Consider the following 17,220-nt stretch of genomic DNA (forward strand, 5'->3'; position numbering starts at 1 on the left):
CTTCGCGCACCACTGTCCCCGAAAGTGATCAAATAACATCAAATAAGTTGCGGGTGCGAGAGTAAGAGCAAAAAAAAAAAACAGGCGGTAAAGAGTACGAGGGCGGACAGATATGAATACGGCAATATTACCAGCGAGGATGGAAGGGCAGGACCGTATCCTTTATCCTTTATCTGGTGGTTTATGGCCGGGAGCCTGCCGGGCAGTGTGCGTAGTTCGTTACGGTAATTGCTTTCATGCCCGGGCACCTTCGCTCGCTGGGACGCCAGGCTGGGCGTGCATTATGAAGTGGCGGTTTTTGATCATATCTTTTACCTCCAATACACATTTAAATGTTGTGCGTGTGCACTCACGCAGGAGAGCAAACCGAGCGCTTGGTAGTGCAGTAAATAAAGCGTTTGCGGTTAGCCACGCTTGCTGCGGTGCCACGTTTGCCCGGCGTACCGTTTATCCGCCTTTGTTCGCTGGTAGAGCGACGGCGAGCTGCCTTCAGGCCGTAGGCGTTGGCCGGCGTAGGAAACCGTACCGAAAGCCAACATTAATTAAAATCTCCACTCAGGGGACCGGGGGAAGGGGAAATGTTTTGCACCCATCGGGCAAGACGAGCAGCAACGCTGATGCAACTGACCGAGGATGTGTGTGTGTGTGTGTGTGTGTGTGTGTGGTGCGCTTCCTCATTTTAATCAATCACTCATTGCTCATGCATCGACTGTTGCTTTTCCGGATGCGCTAACTAATTAACTCCTTCCGCAAAGTCGAGCTTTGCAGAGGCGTACATGCGGACGGGCGCTTCGTACCGAGATTGCTGATCGGTCGAACCTGAAACGAAAGTTAGCTCGTTAAAAATTGTTCACAATCGATGCTGGGTGAGTGTTGGACTGGGACCTTCGCTACTTTCATCGTGTCATCGATATTTCCGGGCAGTGGTTTCATTTGTGTCTTTCCTCGAATGTCCATCCTTTTCAAAGATGAGCACTTTGTTGCATTGGGAACTGTGGGGAAGCACGCTGCAGGTAGACAGGTTGGTTTAGTTTTGTTCGCAGCGCAATTGCATACGAACGATTGCTCAATAGCTTCGGCTGGGAAAGAGTGTTAGGGGAGAAAGTTTATTGCAATTGCACAATCAAGCAACTTGTTAACAGTGATGGTTACAATGATTGATGGCAATTTTCGAGCACTTGTCGAGCTCTTTTCGAGCACTTGTCGAGCTCTTTTCGAGCACTTTTTGAGCTCTTTTAGAGGGCCTGTGTGATTGAAATTTTGATTCTTGTTCCAAAAGACACAATTTACTCATTCCTAAATTTCGAGCACTTTTCGGGTACTTTTCGAGCAGTTAAAAAAAATGTTTTTAAATGTTTTAAAGATGAAGCAGCGCAAGAGCGGCAACGGGAAAAAAACCTATCAAATGTTTATCTTGCCCGCTGCTCGACCAGACCTGCTGTGACAGCGACTAAAGCAATCTTAAAAGTGCGTTTCAAATTTAGCACTCCGATCGCATGCTGGGAGCTTAGGCTTTTTGTAATTTGTGTCGCGATGCTAATTAAATTAAGCTTCATTCGCCCGGCACCAGGGGCAGCATAATCGCCAGCCAAGGGAGCATTTGTGTCCACGCTTAAGCTTAAACATCTCTGCGTGCAAAGCGTTCAATTATTTTTGGCTCCCGCATACTTCAAAGCGTGCGTTTCGGGAGAATTCTACACCAAGGTAGCAACAGCTCGCCAACCCTGAGAGCAGGAGACACCGTAAAAAATAAACAATCACCCAAAGCATCTACACTCAAGGATACTGAAGAACGCCACCACGATATTTGTGGCAAAGCCTGTCCCCGACCGTACTTTGTCCGGGACGTTGTTGTTGTTGAGCAGAAGTAATATATTTTTCAATTTCTGTCCCTTCCCATCCGGGGCCTGCAGTGTAACGTCGGCAGCGTTATAATTAAGTCATAATTCTTTAAAATCTTTCGCCCCATCACATCTTTGCACAGTTTCCTTGCCCGGTTGGTGTCGTCAAGCAGCGTAAAGCTCCTTTCGCAATCAGTGTCATGTGTTGAAAATCACGATACGATGCACCGATTGCGTTTGCGAAAGCGCCATCAAGGGCTAGCTTTCTTGTCCCCCTCCCCTCCGACTGCAACCAGAAGAGTGGGGACGGCTCGGTTGAGAACGAGCGGGAACGTCAATAAACCGCTCGCTGCCTGTCATAGCCACAGCGAAGGAACGGCAAACAAACCGGCGGCACCGAAAGCGGAGCGCCGGAGAACGGAAACACACGTACCGTTCAATGCAAACATGATTGAATCGGGCAGACCCCGGCAGTCGATTAATGTTACCGATAAAAAGCGTCGACCCGAGAGAGAGGCTATAAATGAAGATCGACTGCCAAGGTGTACCGTGCCCGGGGCTACCACCCCGGGGCTAGCTATTTGAAACCGCTTCGTGCCGTTGTTTTGCTTTGTGGTCCGCTGCAGCGGTGGGATGGCGAAAGGGGAATGAGGGGGAAGCGTTACGTTCGAGCAGCTGCTGACAGCAATTTACCAACATAATGTTTCCCTCGGTGCGCTCGCCCCGGGTACCGGTTGGGCAGCGGTAAAAGCACTTGCGACGACTAGCCGCTGGAACACTGCCAGCACCGGAGCATAATGGAGCGCAATGTAACGCAGCAAATGAAACCACTCGATCGCAGTTTGCAGCATTATTCTGTTTTGTTTTGTTTTGTTTTTTTTTTTGTACCGTCGTACCGCGCACAGTGATTGCAATCAATGTGGGAGTGTCTGAAACCAAGCAAATGATTAAATTATAAAGTGTGTATGACAGTATGATGGAGTGAGTATGACTTTTCTTTTTGTATTCAGAATAACAGAAAAACGGAAAAAAAAGAAAAACACAATCTTGCCTAAAAGTATAGATTTATCCTTCCGGTAACATTATTATACATTGCATACCTTTAGGGGCTAAATATGGCTAAATATGGCTAAAAATAGTGTTAATAAACTATTTGCATACCTTTAGGCGCTTTGCTAGAGCCACATATTTTGACAACCATTTGAAGCCTCCTAATGCTTCACGATACTAACCAGCTTGTTTATATGGAGTTTGACAATTGGTGACTGAAATCTTATCAACCACACGCCAAACTAGCCTCACATTTTCAGCTTCATTAATTTCAGCGTGTAAAATATGCAAACAAACGCCGATTCGTCCCAGACTCGATTTAATTTTATTTAATTATTTGGTGCGGCATACATACTTGGTCAAGAAAGGTGAAAAAACAGTTAAAATCGATGTTTTTAAACTTATTGAAAGTACTTTGCCCCATTTAAACCGAACACAGAAAACAAGACGACTTCAAAATGCATCCTTTCTAGTACACGTTCAATATTGTTCCACTGACAGGCTGAAATTTCCGCTTTTTACGTGGAGATATAAAATTGCATACTTTTAGGCGCTTTTATAGAGCCAAGATACTAGAAAAAATCCTCGAATTGTGCTCAAACTAATTGCGTTCACCGTAGCCGTTGCAGCTTCTCGGTTCCTGTTGTGCAAGAGTGGATTTTTGTTGAACTTTTCCTGTTGCAGTACCCTGTGCATGAAAATTTTCCTCGATGGCTCGTGGCACATTCAAACCGAGCGTTGAGCCAGGGCCGGTTTTAATCCCATCAAAAGAAACTATCTGCGAGCATAGGTGTTGGTGGTGGGTTTCCCCTCCTCCCACCTAGTCTTCGGGTAGTAGAATAATTGAAAACGCCCCAGAGAATCGATAATGAAGTCGCTCTCTCTCTCTCGCCCTCTTGCTTGCTTTCTTGCTTGGTTGGCCCTCATGCCCGCACCCGCTCGTCATATAAGATTCTTTCGGTGCCGAGTTTTTCCTTTGTTTGATATCCCTTACCCCTCGCTGTGGCACATTTTCGTCCCGCACAATCCTCCCCCAAGTTGCCATCGTTACCGCGCGGGCGGGCGCTTTGTTTGGTGGTTTGGCTGGGCCGAGCGGAGCGAAATGAAAACGTAACAAAACACCAGAGCGGCGAGCGATCGCTTTCGGGCAAACTAACTAACCCACCGGGCCGAAAGTATTTGCCTTTATTGCCTTGCACCAACCAGCTGCTACTGATTGTTGCGAGCAGCGGGCAGGGAGGGTGCAGGGCGCGGGCAAAAACAAAAGACTCGAGAAATCTCGAGGAATTCCTGCCTCAGCACGCGCACTAAACCAAGCGGCGCAAGTGGCTGGAGCGAGCCGGACGGAGCGATAAAGAAGCTGAGCTAAACGGGCAGTGCCAGGGGATTAGAAGGGGAAGGGGTGAAGTAGGATGTGTCCATTGAGGTGGGAAGAAATATATATTTATTCCACTGTCGTCCTACTGCCTATCGGCCCCTTCCCTGGCTCGCAGCGTGGAGTGGATTTGCGTGTTTGGTCGCGAGCGATGGCTGCAAAAAACAGAAACAAAATAAGGCCCTAAGAAACCCAAAATGATCGAAGAATTAGCACCCGGGTAAGTAAGTTGCGGGCGTAAATCCGCTCACACACACACACACACACACACACACCCACACATTCTGTGATCTGGCAAAACTTCGCCAATTAAAAGCGGTTTGGCGTTGCTTTCTTTGCGCGTTCGCTCTCCCATGCTGCTGCTCCCCACGGCAACCAAACAAGAGGAAACAAAAAGGGGTAAGGGATTTGTATTGTTTTTTTTTTTTGCTCGTGCTACAGCACACCGGCGCACACACACGCTGTTTGCGGAAAAGCGGATATTGAATTGGAATTGGGGGTTTGGCGCGTGTAATCAATTTAGTGTGCTCATCCCAAGCAGGGACCGGCAAATAACGCAATCAACCCTAAACCAACCAGCTACTCCTTCTGCACGAGCCCGGGCGGGTAGAGGTAGAGGTGGCACACGCTCGATCAGCTCGATGGTGCCCGAAAGCGGTGTGACGGATTGGTGCGAAATTAAAGGCTTTGCCCAAATGGCATTGCCATTGGGGATTGGATTGAATTGGCGAGCCGTTTGATCGGCCCACGTTGAGCCACAGTGTGAATTTGTTTGTTTTACTACCAAACCCGTTAAAATCCGAACCAAGCGTGTGTCGAAATGCTGTGCTCTTATGTTAGCAGTCGCATTGAAAGCAGCGTCTAGTTGGCGAGAGTAGAAAATTGTTGTAAAAAATACAGCTTCAGCGTGTCATTCATCTCAAGCACTGTGCTTGAACGTGTTGCGATAGCAGTTGAAGTATACTGTGTAAACGCATACATTACGAGCCACTAGTGAGAAAGAGAATTACAAGTATTTAATTCAAGTACAATGTTTAGAGTATAAACATCTCGTTTCAAATTTTATTTTAGTTTTCCAAGTCAGTTTCGAATGTAAACATTGTTATTGGCCACATGCAAAATGTTGTTCCACATCGATCTGACATTTCATTTCCATCAAAATAATTTTTAATTTCTACAGCATGATTTTCAACACGACTCAAGCTGGATTGAGTTTGACAGTGCTTTGTTATGTGTTGAAACTTTTATATGTTGAAACAAATAAACGATTTGATAGCTGTTCAAAAACATCTTGGATGCGGTGAATAACAATGTTTACATTCGAAACTGACTAGGAAAACCCTGTAATACAATTTCAGTTCTTGCACATGATTTTCAACACATTATAAAGAACTTTCCAACTCAATCCAGTTTGAGACGTGTTCAAAATCATGTGCAGGAGCTGAAACATTATTGCGATGCAAATGCTAAATTTGAGAGCTGTTGAAAAACACATTGAAAGCAATGAAAAATGTTGTAGACAGTCGAAAGATGTCTAGGAAACCCTGTATATTTGCATCACAATGGGATTTCAATTCTTCCACGTGAGTTTCTACACATCACAAAGGACTGTCAAACGCAGTCCTGCTTGTGACGTGTTGAAAATCATGTTTAAGAACTAAACAATGTTTGTTATGCAAATACAGTATTTGACATCTGTTGAAAAACATCTCGCAAGCAATGAAAAACGATGTTGACATTCGATATTGACTCGGAAAAACCCTGTAAGGCAACTAAAACCAACACAATGGCCTTAAGAATGTGAGGGTTGCTTCATTACTCACTGTTTCCATTAGAATTGAAGTATACATAAATGGATCTATGAAATAAAATAATTTTCAAAATGTTTTAAAAATCTTGATGAGATGCGGCTTCAACGCCCCGATGAAAAAAAAAAATAAACCGTTGAATAGTTGAAAATCATACTAAAGAAAATAAAATTTATCATGGGAGAAATGAAATATCATATTGAAGTGTGTTTAGGATTGAAATGCGCCAAAATATAGGCAATTTGATTTACACCGTAGTTAGCCATAAACCAATAGCAGCGCCATCTCGAGGCAATGACACAACTACGTGGTTAGTTATGCAAATCATGGGGTCAAAGGGTGGTATATGGACTAATAATTAGGAAACATTTGTATGTCAACGGAAAGAGGGTTCTCCTCTAATTAAGCCAGCGTACAAACCCAAAAATGTAACATCGCTAACGGAACACAGCAATTTGTAATACGTACCCCAAGAAATACATTCAGAGTTCAGTTAACAGCACAGATTGCGGAGTCAGAATTATTGTTCTACATCTTCAAATCACCCAGCTGACAAATCTTGTACAGAATCCTTGGCGGGTAGCTCTTACTTGACACTTGTCAGCGCTCTCAGGTGTATTTGGTATCCTGCTGATTTTTGCCCCCTTTGAAACTCAAATCGCGAGATTTAAGGTTATTTAGTGTAGGGAGTAATCCTACACAAAGTGGATTAACATCTTGCACGCGCTGAAAAACAATGTTTTCATTCGAAACTGACTTGGAAGACCCTCTTTTAAACCAATTTAACAAAATATAGCCAAATATTTAACAATTTTATCAAAAGACGGTTTTATTTTCTGAAAGTTTGATGCAGTGAAACTATTGACATTTATTTATAATTTGATTATTTTAATTTTCTATTTTCAAGTTCCTAAAGCCTTACGATGAAACTCGATTTCGTCCAAGGCCGATTGATTGCTTCAAAATTAGTTTAAGAGACCAAAGAACTCCGCTGGAGCCAAAGCCTCTCTAAACTGTACAAACAAACAAACGTTCAAAATTAGTTAAAACAATCTATTGCATATCTTTAGGCGCAAACCGAGACTATGAAGGGGAAACATTTGCTCCCGGTAGTTCTTTTCACAATTGTTTCAATGTTTTATATTGCTTCATTTTCTATTTATTCTTCAATTCAGCACCACCACCATTCAGCTAATCTTACGAATGTCGTTTTTCTTTTGCCAACATCATCCCCCCAAAGGAAGTATAGCTCAGCCGTAACCTTAGCGACAGGATGAGATCGCCGGCGCTCGGCGACGGCAAGGGCATCCCGGAGGAGCTGGTGTCCGCGGTGATGCAGGTGCTGCTGGGCGAGAAGAACTACAGCGTGAACGGGGACTACAGTGCGCCGTACCTGAAGCCGGTCGTCGCCCGCATCTACCCGCTGTTCATACTGCTGTACGCGATACCGACCGCGCTCGGGCTGACGCTGAACGTGATGATCATCGTGTACATCAGCAAGTACAAGCTGTACCGGGACGTGACGCACGCGTTCCTGGTCAACCTGGCCGTCTGCCACTGCGTCCAGTGCGCGTTCGTGCTCCCGATCACGCTCATGGTGATGATCATCCAGAACTGGGTGTTCGGCCAGTTTCTCTGCTTCTTTCTGCCGCTGCTGCAGGTAAGCGTGGGGTGCGAGATTCGAATTGCATACCGGTAGGCGGTAAAGCAAAAAAAAAAAAAAAGGTGGGTGCCTCCGTTTGGTGGCAATCCGCACAGCAAAGGTTACGTTTTTAGGCGTTTTTTGTCTGTCATCTCTTTTTTTTTTGGTTGAAAACCAAAGTGGCGCTAAAAGTATGGGCAACTTTAAACCGTCTTTGACCCTTTTCAGCTGCAAGGGACAACACCAGAGGGCTATCTGTGATTCCATTTTTTCTGCCATTAATTATTCCTTTTTTATTGTCGCGTTTAACGTTTGCACAAAGATGAAAAACCATAAATTTAATCGCCACAACAGCTCGTCTCACAGTGCACCGTAAAGCTTCTTTTACTTCTATCCGTTTTGTGGTATTTGTGGGAAAAAAATGATTTTTTTTTATAATTCCTCTTAATCCAGCCCGGAGTTTCATGCGGGAATGCTCAAAACTGTTTGCATGCTCAATATCAAATTGGATTTTTTTTTTGGGTATGCGTGTGTGTGTGTGTCGTACTTTTTTTTCGATTACCAGCACCCAGCAATTAAGGCGCATGTGTTGTGCCATCAATTGTTGGATAATTTTTACGACCCACTTTCCCACGACCGTCGGCTGAGCCGAAAGCTGTTGCGAACAGGGAACAAAACTGTAGCTTTGCGATTTTATTGCTGCTGCCAGGGGGAACCACCAGCTTGACGGCGAAGGAGTGTGCGAAGCACAACGCCGTTACGTAAGTCAATCAAGGCAGATCGAGCGGGTGCACTCTGGAGGTACATGGGTGCAAACGATGGTTCAATTTTCGCTACGCAGTGCCACAGAGTGCCACAGAGGCAGGCATCGAAGTACGGCCAAGCCGAGCTGAAGCTGAGTCAAAGCATCATTCTAGAGCCTTTCTAGGGGGGGGGGATGCTAGGGTGGATGCACTGTGTGCTGAAAACTGAGCCAGCCAAGTGCGGTTGATCCTTTAACATCATTATAATTCATTAAAAACCATAATCCTGCTTTCGTTTACGGCATGTGCTAGAGCTTTTACCTCGAAAGCCCACCCACAGCTGAGGTTTTCTTCTTGTGAAAGTGTGAAGAGGTGTTAAAGCAGCTGAGCTGGGGCCCCATTTGCCTAGACCTGGTGCCGCTGGAGCCGCACCGAAAAGTGCGTATTTCGCGCGGGCTTCAGCAATATTGCCTCCATTCATTTCGGGGAAAATCTCCTGCCCTAGAAATTGGGTGGCACGCGTAATGCGCGAAACCACCCCGGCAGCAGGGAGCACCGCCACCAACACCCCTCACCCCCTCCCCCCGTACAGGGGTTTAGGCTTGTTGAATGGAAAGCTTGTTTCGCCAGCCCTTTTGGATAAGGTCGGCCGGCCTGGCAGTGCCGAAGCCGGGGTTAATCCAGCCAGTTCGTGCACCGACCCCCTTTTCCTTCCTTATCTTTTCATCTCCTTCTCTCTCTCTGTCTCTCTCTCTGTCTCTCTCGCTCTCTAGCTTCTTCCCCCCCCCTCTCCTTGTTGTGGCCAATGTTAATTGATCCCAATCGGGCGGGCAAATATTTAGCCGCAGAATGTGAGCGGCATCGATTTTTGTGCCACCTTTCTCCTTTTCTACCCCTCGCGACCCTCTACCATTTGCTAGCCTACTACGTCCATGGCGTATAGGGGATTTATTCCGAGGGTTAGTGGGGTACGGTGGGTACGGCAGGCGCTTTCAGCAGCAGCAATCAACCAGAAAAGAAGTCAAAATCATTACTGTGAATCGTGGGAAACGTGCGGCACGCTGCTGCAAAAGGTGGCAGATGTGCGTGTGTGTATGTGTGATTAGAGAATGAGTAGAGAGGGGAAGGAAGGCGACAGGAGGAGGTCCAGCGAACGTGTCGATATGATTATTTGCAAATCATAAATTATCGGCTCACCAGCAGACGGTCCAAAAACCGGGTCCGAAGCCATTTCTCTCACCATGTTTGGTGTGTGTGTGTGTGTGTGTGTGTGTGTGTGTGTGTGTGTGTGTGTGTGTGTGTGTGTGTGTGTGTGTGTGTGTGTGTGTGTGTGTGTGTGTGTGTGTGTGTGTGTGTGTGTGTGTGTGTGTGTGTGTGTGTGTGTGTGTGTGTGTGTGTGTGTGTGTGTGTGTGTGTGTGTGTGTGTGTGTGTGTGTGTGTGTGTGTGTGTGTGTGTGTGTGTGTGTGTGTGTGTGTGTGTGTGTGTGTGTGTGTGTGTGTGTGTGTGTGTGTGTGCTTGTGTGTGTGTTTTTTCATCCAGAGTTGGATAAGGCACTAGGCAAAAAATATAAAGAAAATGTTTCGTGCTTAACGAAGGTGATGGTGGTGGGCTTGCGAGCACTAGGAAAACTATGCGTTTGTATGTGAGAGCGCTTTTGGAGGAGAATTAATTTTTGGCTATTGATTGTAGATTTTAGACGAAAAGTTTAATCACGTGTTTTAGGAATTATAGTTTATAAGATTAAATTTAGATCGTTTGACCAAATAATAAATAATATAAATTTATCTAATGATACGAGTATGAGAAAATAATTCATTAATTGAACTACTTTTTATACGCCTAAATGTATACGAGTAGCAAAAAAAAGCAGTTGTTTTACTCCTAAATGTATACATGTGGGCGTTTACACAACAGCAGACATTTGTTCTAAATTTTAAACTATTATCTGCTCGAATGGTGCTCGAAATACCAACAATTGCGGAATGTGTGCGTGATGAACCGTGTTGAAAGCGCCGAAATTTTTTGTGTGTAAGACCTTCTTCTATTTGATGACTCTACGACCAATGATAAGGATTTGAACAAATATTTCCCAAAGGACAAAACAGAAAGCAACGAAAAAGTCACATCACAATCGGTTTTAAATGGCTTGTTATAAAACTTCCTTAAACTGGTGCAGGTTAAGGGAAGCTTAAGGCTTCCCAATCGAATGTTTGGTAAACATGGTGAATCGTCATTTAAAATAACTGTTAGAAAACGGTAGATAAGCTCTGACCCGTCGTAACGTCTCGAACGGCCACCTTGCCCAAATGATATTTTCGAGCACGAATTATCAACAATTATTTCCTTAAAACTGAAGCCTTCAAGGCAATTTAAGGGTATTAAGAAAAAGACCTTTAAAATCTACTGTGATGCATTTTTTGTTTTTTTTTTTCGTCTGGTTTGGCCAGCAAATAACGTTTTCTTTCGTTATAATTGGTCATGTAGCCTTTTTATACTAAAAAAAACCGAATTTTCACAAAATAACGTCACACAAAGTTTGCTTTCGTTATTCATCAAAAATCAAAGCTAAAATTGTTAAATGAGCACGAAGCTATCGTCTATCGATAAAAAAAAGTCTAATTTACTGATACAAACAAAACCATGGCGCTTGCAACACAGTTGATCACACAATACCAAAAACATGCGTTTCGAGTACTATTCGAGCAGATAAAGCCAAACTATTTTGTGTCAATATCACTTGTGTGGCTTCCCCAAGTTTCTCGAGTTTTCTCGAGTCAAACAACGGTATCAAGCTTTTAGTAGATGTCATTAAGTAGTAGTTCATTCCACTGCGCTTGCTAAGCGGGAAGCCTACACTTTTCACGCCTAAATGTATGCATTCTTAGCAACAACAAAATCATGCCCAACGGTACCGGGCAGCGACTAATCAGCCCAAACAAAGCGCACTAATTCTTAAGGCAACGCGTGCACGTTCGTGATCTCGTGGGACACACAATAGGGATACACTTGGCAGCAGCATACCTGATTGATGTACTTGTTCCATACAATTAATACTAGATGCTGGACCAGAATCGCCATTGCCACACCGCTCCGGTGCAAAGCGAGGCCAGTGTGCGCAACCAAAAAGCCCATCGTCTGTCCATCACTCATCCTTTCCTCCCCTTTTCTACACGGTGGTCAAATCAGGCACAAACGCTAACTTTAAACAGGCCGGAACTAACTTCATTAGAAATGCTAATTTGATTGCAGTCGGAAGAAAAATGGCCGTCACGTGCAACGAAATCGCCGCCCGCCTCGTTCGCTCGCAGGGACGCCCTGGGCCAGGAAGTAAAGATGGGATTTTTATCCCTTTTCCTCCTCTCTGTGTGTCTCTCTCTCTCTTTATCTCTTTCTCTTAAACACACGTGCGTATAAAACGGGAAGATTTATTTGACAACATGATGCCCGCTACCCACTACACCTTCTCGATTTTCTGTCAGCCTCCGTTTAGCAAAGTCCTAACCTTTTTGACACCATTTTGCACTTGCCGGACCCATTTCGGTGGACACGCCGTGGGGCAACAAAAGCAAAGGGAGAAAAAAAAACAACAAACGAACCCCTCTTCTCAACATCAATAAAACAACACCGCAAAACGATACAAACTCTCGTTTGAAGGGTGAAAAAAGGAAAGCAACAGAGCGAAGAGAGAGAGAGAAAGAGAGAGAAAGAGAGAGATGCGAAAAAAAAATCAAGAAAAGCCTCATTTACTTTCGCTAAAAAGCACATCCGACGAAGCAAAGCAAGGAAGGAAAGCAAAAGGCAAAACAGGAGATGGCTATCCGACAAATTAAATTATTGCTCGGCCAGAGCGCACCGATCAAAGGGTTGTTCCCTGGCTGGCTCCAGGTTTGCCTCGGGCGGCCATCACGCGGACCGGCCCGAAGGTTGAGTTGAGGAAGTTTGAAACTTCACGACCGCTCCAGGGAAAGGGTTCCCCGTCTAATCGCAGGAATGTTCCAATCTTGAAGTCTTTATGTAGCTGTGCGTGTGCGTGTGTGTGTGTATCGGGGTGAATATTAATGTGTTGCGCTGTGCCTGGAGCTCACTAGTGCAATGGCAAATGTTTACCCGTGCTATAATTCATTGCGCAATTAATTACTCCTAATCGCTTGAAAGCTAGTGCAAATTCGAGCAGTTGCCGGGTGTGCGTTTATACCGCACGGGTCCGGGTGCTGGCGAGTTGATTTTTTGTGTGCCAAAAATACTACTCGGTGGGCGTGTGCTGGTGTTCCTAGAATGCCAAGAAAGCGGGAACACGCACACACCGAACACAAACAGAGTCGAAAATCCATCAAGGAGTGGGGGGGGGGGCGTCACCCCATTTCGGTACGGACGCGCCATCGCACGCAGTAATTAGTCGCGGCCATGGACCGAAGCTAATCGGCTGATAAATGAAAGTTTTATGCAAATACAAATTAATTTACCGACACAGCGGCACAGCCCGGCCGATGTCGGCTGAAAATTCCCGTCCCAATCGACCCGACCGAACGACCGCTGCTCGATCGATGCTCGATGCTGAAAGGTACATTATTCACAGTGTTCAGTGTGCTAAATTTCGACACTCGCCTGCTTGTCTCTCTCTGTGTGTGTTGCTGTGTGGGGAAAAGCAACCCCCGTCCCGTGGCGCTTTGCACACACATTACGAGCGGTCGTTCGAGTTCGAGACCGTTTCGGCGCTCTCGAGCCGGGGACTTCTTAATCTGCTCGAACGCGATCTGTCTGTATTATTAACAGCGGCAAAGCTTCTCCAGTGGCGGTGGGTGTGCGCGCCTGTGTACTGAATTTTGGTGGCGTACCAGTGTTTGCCGGCGTGTTGCGCGTGTAGTATGTGACTTCTGCCGGCAGGCTGGTAGCTCGAGTGGGGAGTGGGCCAAAACAATGTAGCACAAGCACACACACACACAGAAGCGCACTGTTCGCGATGGTGGAAGTTTGTTCACTCTCTGCAACGACCGCCATTCCCTCTAGCCGCTCACCAAACAAACGAAAAAAAAACATAACCAAAACAACGAACCCAAAGCACCCAGCGTTGGGCGGGGGCTCCCTTGCCAGTTGGAAACTGCACTTTTCTCAACAGCCAAAACCTCTGGGATGGGATTAAATTCGCTGTAAAAAAAAAGGAAATCTCAACCAACCCGCACACGCTTGACGATGCAGAAACAAAGAGAGTGAAGTGGGCTGCTGGCAGGAATGCGTCTTCACTGTTCGAGCGCGGAGTTTGTGCAAACAGTGCTTCATCGTGCGGCAACATCAGCAACAATTTAGAAGCAAAAACCCCCCCAACACACACACATACATACACAAACGTTAAGCGATTACTTTCGCAATTAGGTACGTGTTTCATGCTGGCTCAGCATGGGTAGGGATTCCCATTTAGGGTTTTTCGGTCTCCCCATCGTTGCTGCCAGCACCCTTTCGTGTGCTGCTCGGCCGCGCTTTCCCGACCGCTGACAAGGGAGCGCACGTTTTCGGATTCATATTTTCGGACTTTTGACAGATACACCTGTCACGGGCAGCTACCCGTCTGCTGCACGAGAACTTGGCCGGGGCGGCGCAGCCGACCGAACCAGAATGAAACATAGCAGCAAACTATCCGCGCGAGCATTTGTTCCTTTTGCTTTTAAACTATACCCTTTTTTGGTTGACTCCACTTGAGTTGGATGATAAAAGGAGGATGGAGCTTTAATTTACGGCATTGGGATTGTTAAATAGCAAGCAACGGCAACGTTTTAATAAAGTTATCAAAATACTTGCATACATTTAGGCGCAGTAGAGCAAAATTTTATAAAATTTTTTTTTTGTATGTGACATTATGATTATGAGACAAATTTAAACACATTTCCAGCTAATCTAGAATTGAATACGACGGCAATCAAACGTGACATTTTGCGCACATTTAGGCGCTTCAATAATGTTCAGTTACGTTCGGTTGAATAATATTTTGTATTTTAATAATTCAATACTATTGCTATTTGCTATCGATCAACAAAAAATAATTCATTTGCCTTATTTGCCATTCGTTTACTGCATTTTGTTGCAGCTGTTTTCCTCTCCATATGCCATTTGCATACCTCGCCGCGTTTTGCGATCGCATCGGCTGGAAATGTTTGCTTTCGCCTACCAACCATAATGAATAATCGTATTGCGTGCCTTCAGGCGCCTTAAAAAAAGCAAAATAATGGTATTTTCCCTTTATTTACCTTTTTATTTTACTCATGTAAATCAGTTCACGTAAAAAGCACGCAAACAAACCATTTTTTAAACTTTTGCATACTTTTAGGCGCTTTAAATTCGCTAATGCCAACTTCTTGCCTTTAATTGATGATTGAACGGTGTTTCATGAACTTTTGCTAAAATAGGATTAAGCGCATAGCACCGTTATCGATACAGTTTAAGCGGCGAAGGGAATCGGCTGCTCCCAGGGAACCGCACCACGTAGTCTAGCAATGAAGAGGAGGAAGAAAACCAACAGAACACCAGGGAATTGAACCATCTCTGGGAAAGTTCTGTTTTGCATCCGTTTCGAGGAAACCACTTCCCCTTGAAAAAATAAGCGAAAAATAAAAACACTCGTGACAGGATACTCTCCCAGTCCCGAGCACGCATCCCCTACACATCCGCCACCGGGTGGAGGAAAGAGTGCTTTGCCCGCCTGCTCTACGCCACTTTCGGTGTTACCGTGGCAAAGTTTTCACAGCATTGCTTCACCTCGCTTCAAAATCGAAAATCGATTCTCGTCACACGTAACGAACGGCACGGCCGGGAGTCCCCAGAGGGAGGGCGCTGTGGTGTTTTTGGGATGGTAGAATTGGTAGCTTGGGGTGAGGGGCTAAATTAGTTATACATTTTTTGTGTTGAGGGGTTTGCAACCGCGGGGCAGTGGCTTCATTATGGCGTCTCACGTGAGCTTTGATCGGGTTCAATCGGTTCAAATTTTTGGTGCGCTTCGTACGAGCGAGGGTGGAAAACGAAACTCGCGTGTGAGAGGGAGTGGCGCACGAGTCGTAAACCATGACGCTCATAATTATGGTTCACGTGCTGCGGCAGTGGGCTGCGCCGAGGGGGTAAGATTGCGAGGAATGAATGATGTACTACAAGAAAATATTGATATCCCGTCGCAGGGTCATCCATCGACGTCAAGGGCCGCCACCGATGGCTGTAAACTGCTGGCTGCTTTCGCAACAAAGCACACGCTTGGCATGGCAGCAGCTTCGAACTGTAGCGCCGGATTATCGCACTGAAAAAGGCGCCCATAAAACCCGGTATACTGCCAGGTCTGTTAAAAGCGTGTTAAAACTGTTTACATTACAAATTAATCTTTTCCGTCGCCGAGACGCAGCGCTGCCGAGGCTGTTCATTAATAACGGACCGCTCGAGCGAATAGTTGGAAGTGTTGTGCAAATGCTGTAAAATCGTAAACGTTGAAAATGGCAATTAATATCTCGGGTGTAAGGTTTAAGATTGCCGGTGCGACGGTCGAGCGTAGCGCCGGAATCTATGCAATGCGATAATTTCGTGATGTATTTTTACTGATTTTGCTCATTGAGCTCATTGGATTACAAAACAGACATTTTGAATCAGTAAACATTGAACCATTCAAATAAATATTTCAAGACACAACACCCCCTACACCAAAATAACCAAGATAGTGGCAATGCTATTCTTTTTGTTCTAAAATGTGCTTCAAGCTGTCATTAAATTTTATACTAATCATCGCTGTAAATGATCTATTGTGGAAACATAAAAAATATTACAAGAGCATAATTTGCTAGAAGTTGAAGATGATTGATAGAAAAAATTAAAATAACTAGCATAATTTAGCATACCTTCTCGCTAGTTGTTTTCTCGCCAGCACGGGATTGTACTAAAAATTAAGAACGCCTAGAGGTATGCAACTTACTTTCGTTTCTTTGCTATTACCCAACATTTGTACTTTTAATTTGTACTTTATCAACAATTAATTTTGCTTAAAGTGGCGTTTAAACGCCTAAAACGCGTTTCCCAATCAATTAAACGTCGCACCTTGCATAGCTGTAGGCGCTTGCAGGGCGACATGGCGTAAAGTTTCGGCTTATAAACTGTTTTGCAATTTTAATTAGCGACATACTTGCTGTATCCGGTATGCGGGCGTCCAACAGCCTCGAGTGGTGCCGGAGACGACCCGCGACCTCGTCGAAACAATTTCCACCGAAAAGCCATTGTTACCAAAAACAAAGCTCCCGCTCCTGCGCGTACCGAGAATTGTGGCGCTGTTGTGTTATTTGCGTGTTTTTTTGGCTTCGGGTGAACCGTTTCGACCCATCACCCCGAGAGGGACAGAATTGCGCACATTGCTGATTCGTTTGTTTCTTTCGCTCTTACTTTGCAGGACATCCCGCTGCACGTGGCCATGCTGTCTCATCTGCTGATTGCCTGGGACCGCAAACGGTGGCTCACCGATCCGCTCAAGGTGCGGCTGCCGGCGTTCGTGTGCAGCTGCGCTTCCTGGCTGGCCGGGCTGGTCATCGCCCTGCCGTACCCGATCTACACCACCTATCTGGACCTGGAGGTGAGTGAAAATTACTTTTCACTGGAAACCATTCCCGTTTGTTAAGAGGGGGGGATGTTAGATGTTTTAAGTTAGTGCGGTTTAGGTTATCGAGCACCGCGTGGTAAAGGTGTTGGGGAAGGTAACGCGATCCCGTCTATACTACCAACAAGCCATGTTATGTCTATCTTGAA

At 45.4% G+C, this 17,220-nt stretch overlaps 1 protein-coding gene across 4 annotated transcripts in view; it reads left to right on the plus strand.

Moving 5' to 3' along the window:
• Window positions 1–17,220, plus strand: part of LOC120906701 (neuropeptide Y receptor type 2) — an 83,367-nt gene that overhangs the window by 11,323 nt on the left and 54,824 nt on the right. For all 4 annotated transcript variants that reach the window (XM_040318568.1, XM_040318570.1, XM_040318572.1 and 1 more), the window contains 2 exons: window positions 7,315–7,734; window positions 16,868–17,047. In XM_040318568.1, coding sequence (XP_040174502.1) covers window positions 7,348–7,734; window positions 16,868–17,047 — 567 coding nt within the window. In that variant the 5' untranslated portion in view covers window positions 7,315–7,347. The remainder of the gene's footprint in view (window positions 1–7,314; window positions 7,735–16,867; window positions 17,048–17,220) is intronic.

The sequence above is a fragment of the Anopheles arabiensis genome, chromosome X (assembly GCF_016920715.1).
Source record: "Anopheles arabiensis isolate DONGOLA chromosome X, AaraD3, whole genome shotgun sequence".
In the NCBI taxonomy this organism is placed as follows: domain Eukaryota; kingdom Metazoa; phylum Arthropoda; class Insecta; order Diptera; family Culicidae; genus Anopheles; species Anopheles arabiensis.